The sequence below is a fragment of the Centropristis striata genome, chromosome 5, assembly GCF_030273125.1.
Source record: "Centropristis striata isolate RG_2023a ecotype Rhode Island chromosome 5, C.striata_1.0, whole genome shotgun sequence".
Taxonomy (NCBI): Eukaryota; Metazoa; Chordata; class Actinopteri; order Perciformes; family Serranidae; genus Centropristis; species Centropristis striata.
In genome coordinates this window covers 13,232,873-13,238,455 of record NC_081521.1, presented here as the reverse complement: position 1 = coordinate 13,238,455, position 5,583 = coordinate 13,232,873, and the positions used below count along the sequence as shown (strand labels likewise).

Here is a 5,583-nt window from a genome sequence, read left to right as displayed (position 1 = left end):
AAAACAGAATTATTCTGGACTGGAGAGAAAAAGATCAGCATGGGCAGTTTATGATGGCTGCTGTCACTGATGACACACAGAGAGGCAGCGTGTTGTTTTTACTGTGCATGAAAGTTTTACTCCTCACTGGGTCAGAGATGTGCTGGACACTTTCTTCAGGATCCCCAAAGTAAACTGGGATGATTTTGGTTATTGTATTTCGCTAACTTAATGGTTTCCCTTCAAAGAAGCCTGAGAGCCCTTTACAAGCGACTGCGCAGCTGACAGCTAATTAATGCCAGCGGTGTTCAGAGGAAAACAGCTTGTGAAGCTCACCCAGTGAATTAAGGATTTATTTTTACAAAACCAGTTTTCAGAGTTGGAATGAACTGTGTTCTACAATGAGAGAAATTGGAATTCAGTGTGTACTGTGTTTTTTTGTGTTAAGGTGTGAGAATAGTTACTTGACATGTTTTTAGCATATTTTGTTTCTTCATTGGATTAAAAAGTGAGCTTGTGTCAGGGAGGGAAGTCGCTGCTTGGGCACAATGCATCTCTCTTCAGTACAGTATGAAACAATTAGGGCTGGGCGATATGGACCAAAAGTCATATCCCGATATATTAAGGCTGAATATCGAAATACGATATATATCCCGATATTTTTATTGCAAAATGAGAGCAAATGTTCAGTCAAAATCAAAGCCAAATATCACACGACACAAGTAGTTTTATTGAAACCGTTTCTTTAACCCTTAAATGGTTTCTGTATCCCGAGGGATACAGACATTTGGCAGGCTGTAGGGGGGAGGGGCATCAAGTATCTGCACTTAATATCATGAGAAAGTTTTAGGGGGGGGGGGGGGGGTCAAGTGCCCAAGTCATGTGACTGAATTGCAGCATTCAAAACTAAATTGATACATTTATGTCAAACTCCAAAATGGCAGCCTACGTGGACAGAGACACTGGCCATGAGGTAAGAGTTGTTATTTTTCTTGTTAATTATGTTTTGGGGGGATTTTTTTTTTTAAATATTGTTCTTTAAGCATAATTTTGTGTATTCTTGTTGAAAAATAATGATTGACATTTACACGTCTTTGATAAACAGGCATTGAATGTCTGTATCTTGGGGGATACATTGTCCAGATAGGGGTATAAAAACAGGCATAATCACTCTCAGATATACTTATGTTTGGAACCCTATACTCTACAGATAATCAATAATATAAAGGTGTTAAATATTGATTACACTTTATTTTACTCTTGAATGTGTATTACTGATTAATTCACCAGTGTACATATGTTTTCAGGGAATTTCTACCAGTACTTTCTATGGTGGAAGAAAGAGAGAGGTGGCATCTGTTGTGTTGCCACCTGATGGTTCATCTGATTCAGATGAGGGAACCAGTGAAGAAGATGAGGAAGATGAATTATATACAGAGGGCCAGAATCAGGACAGTAGCAGCAGTGACCAGCTCAGTGATAGCTCAAGTGACGAGGCAGAAGAGGGAGAAAACCACAGTAAAAGAGGGAAGATGTTCAGGTAATGAATAGAGTAGTATAGTGAATTGTTGTGTAAGAGATCCAGTGATTTTGGTGCAGATATTGTATGTACAGCATATGTCTGCAACAAAACATGATCTGTTGTATGGTCATGTGTGTTAGTATCTCTCATTTGCACACACAGACACAAAGGAGTTTGTGTAAAATTATAAATAGTTTTGTGGTTAGTATTGGGGGAAGGTGGTGTCTATTTTTTCACAGATATATATTTTTTTTCTTTTCAATAGGTGGAGAAAAACTAAATTTGAGCACCAGTGTACAGTTACACCAAGTTGCTTCACTGCACCAGATGAGCTATCCACTCCACTGACATACTTCTCCAAATTCTTTGACGACGACATCTTTGAGACCATTGCTCACCAGACGAACTTGTATTCATGTCAGCTCATTGGAAGCAGCATCAACACCAATGCCTCTGAAATCAAAGCATTCATTGGAATGAAGTTGATCATGGGTGTAGTGAAAATGCCTGCAGTGGAAAACTACTGGGCAACAGATACGAGATATGACAAAGTGGCAGATGTCATGCCAGTCAAAAGGTTTAAATGTTTGTCTAGAATGCTCCACTTTCAAGACAACACAAGCTCTGACACCAGTGCAGATCGCCTGCTGAAAGTAAGGCCTGTACTTGACCACATGAGGGGGAAGTGTGTGGAAATTGAGAGTGAAAACCAATTCTCAATTGATGAAATGATGGTTCCATACAAAGGCAAAAAAGCTGGAAGTCTGCGGCAGTATCTACCCAGCAAACCCAAGAAATGGGGTTTCAAGGTCTTTGTGCGAGCTGGTGTGTCTGGCTTTGTGTATGACTTCATGGTCTACACAGGGAAGTCTACATTTAATGGTGCTACTCCAGACAAAGAGTTTGGGTTAGGTGGAAATGTTGTTCTGCAGCTGTGCAGCACCATCAGAAACCCCTCCAACTGCATTGTCTATGTTGACAACTTTTTCACATCCCTGAGATTGATAACACATCTAAAAGAGTCTATGGGCCTCAGCAGTTTGGGTACGATTCGAAAGTACCGCTTGATGGGTTGTACATTGGAAGAAGATCGAGACCTCCTACGAAGAGGAAGAGGCAGCTTTGACTTTCGTGTAGACAACGATGCGAAGCTTGCTGTTGTCAAATGGGCAGACAACAAAACTGTCACCTTGGTGAGCTCCTGTGCTTCTGTCATCCCTGTTGGCCAAGTGAGACGATACTCCAAAGAGGAAAAGAAGAAGATAAATGTGCCGTGCCCGAAGATTGTATCTGAGTACAACACTCACATGGGAGGAGTAGATTTAGCCGATATGATGATTGCCCTGTATCGCACTCCAGCCAAGTCCCACCGATGGTACCTGGGCATATTTTGGCAGATGGTCGACATTGCTGTCAATAATGCCTGGCTTCTCCATCGTCGTGATGCAGCCCCACTGGGTCAGAAACATCAGTGTCTGAAGGACTTTAGGTTGGATGTTGCCAAGGGACTCATCTACCCTGAAAAGCAGAAACGGGGTCGCCCCTCCAAAGGAAATGAAGACAACACACCACCAAGAGTCATCAAACAGCCAAAAGTCCCCAGGCCTGTGGATGATATGAGATATGATGGGATTGACCACTTCCCTATCCTGTCAGTGAAAGGCCGATGCAGGATGTGCCCGGATGGACAGACCTCCATCGTGTGTCAGAAGTGCAAAGTGAGGCTATGCATTGTCACTGGCCAAAAACCTCGCAACTGTTTCCACAGCTTCCACTGCCAATAGGCTATTTCTAGTGTAGGAGCTCCACAGGGGAGGTGTTTGCATAAGAACAGGAATAAGATGTTTTGTGTAATGTTAGTAGCTCGTTTTTTATTCAAAGCTAGATTTGTTTCCAGCATTATAAACATGTTAATAACTTGTGTTCACTTTTTCCCCCACTTTTTTGAAACTTTGTATACAAGACATTACAGAGAGTAGCTAATGAATTGCTTATAATATGTTTTTAAAGTTTATAAATGAAATATTTGAATAAATGTAAAATGGTAAATTTATACCCTAAACGGACAATGTATCCTGGGAGATACAAACTGTAAAATGAAAAATAAAGGTCATATTTTGAAAAAAATTATGAAATTTTGTTATTTTAGCCTAGATACATTAGAAAATAGCAATTAATTATTTTTCCAAAATTTTTACATGTGCTTGCCCATTTAAGGGTTAAACATAAATACTGTATAACAACTGGAGTACCTTATTTTAAAATCAAAGCATCATGAAGTGCACATTAAAAACAAATATATCTTAAATAAAAATAGCCTATGAAATAAAATAGGCCAATCTTTTTTTCTGAAATAAATATATTTCTATGAGAAAAAAACCCTGAACATTACAAAATAACTAAATATGACGAATCCTAATAAGGGCAGCATTTATATATAAAGAAATATTTTTTTAAACTATATTGATATATGAGATATGGTCTAATTCCATATCACATTTAAAACTATATCTACGTATATATCTTTTACATTGATATATCGCCCAGCCCTACAACCAATGTAAACCAATGTTTTGTTATAGTAGACTATAAATACCATCAAGACTAGCCAAATTCCTATCTTGCTTGATGGAAACACCAAAATTCATATATGAGGATGAAAGTTTTTATGCTTGCTTGAGGTGGTTTTTGTCTTTTAAAAAATAATAGTTAATGTGCCAAATAGGAGATGGAAAAGCATTTCACAGCCATATTCTGACCAAAGTACGTTTAAGATGCTTTGTTTATTCGCTCTAAACCGGTTGATGGAGATGTCCTTAATTCACATTTTCTTTTATGCAACATTTACAAAATTTCACTTCAAAATTCGATTCATTACTGACTGAACATCCACATAAAAAGTGGCAAATTTTCCCCTCAAGATTCTTTTGGTGGCTCAGTGGCAGCTGAGTCTTTACTCAGGGTTGGAGTCTGGCACACAGCCCTTTGCTTCAGGTGTTCCCCTCTCCTCTCTGTCTTTATATCAATACGGCATTTAAATTACTAAAACAAATCTTGAAAAAAAAAGATTCTAAAGTCTACAGTCATCTAAGATTAGGTAATCTTTGTTTTCATGGAAGTAAACAAGAGTCTGTTAGAGAGAAAAACGCTGCAGAGCTCAGTCTGGCAGGCCTCTGTGGTATGTGAGGCTTTGGGAAGAGTCAGTCATACTCTCACAGGGATAATGATGTGCCTTTTTGCAATTTCAATTCACCAGTGCATCAATCAATTTGCAATTATTTACCAGCAGGCTTTGCTTTCTGCTGCCTAAAAGAATTGGAGGCAGTTTCCTGACAGCAAAATAAATGTTTGACATAAACTTCCAGGGGCCTTATGATTGATGAAAAGTGGAGGTTGGGAACAATAAGCACACAACCCACTATTTGACACTATTATGTTGTGGTTGAAGCTGCTTGATATAAAACACACACCGCTACTGTACAGATACACACACACACACACACACACACACACACACAAAACACAAGACTGAATTATTTTTCAAATTTTTCAAGCGCATTCAACACCATCCAACCCACCATACTCAAAAACAAGCTGACAGAGATGGGAGTGGATCTTTCCTTCATGTCCTGGATCACAGATTACCCGACAGGAAGACCACAGTATGTCAGGTTGGGGAACTGTGTTTCTGGGACATTAATGAGCAGCCCAGGGGCTCCACAAGGCACTGTTCTGGCTCCACTCCTGTTCACACTGTACACAGGGGCTCCACAAGGCACTGTTCTGGCTCCATTCCTGTTCACACTGTACACAGGGGTTCCACAAGGCACTGTTCTGGCTTCACTCCTGTTCACACTGTACACAGGGGCTCCACAAGGCACTGTTCTGGCTCAATTCCTGTTCAGCCTGTACACAGGGGCTCCACAAGGCACTGTTCTGGCTCCACTCCTGTTCACACTGTACATGGCGGAATTCACATACAAGTATCTAGTCTACATATCTAGTTGTATACCTGGATAATAAGTTGGACTGGTCCCTAAACACAGATGCTCTCTACAAAAAGGGGCATAGCCGCCTCTTTT

At 39.9% G+C, this 5,583-nt stretch overlaps 1 protein-coding gene across 1 annotated transcript; it reads left to right on the top strand.

Moving 5' to 3' along the window:
- The first annotated feature begins 916 nt into the window (after window positions 1–916).
- LOC131971193 (piggyBac transposable element-derived protein 3-like) lies at window positions 917–3,285 on the top strand. The gene is made up of 3 exons (XM_059332508.1): window positions 917–952; window positions 1,287–1,519; window positions 1,767–3,285. Exons 1-3 carry the CDS (start codon window positions 917–919, stop codon window positions 3,283–3,285), a joined length of 1,788 nt encoding a protein of 595 aa, XP_059188491.1.
- Window positions 3,286–5,583: the final 2,298 nt, after the last annotated feature.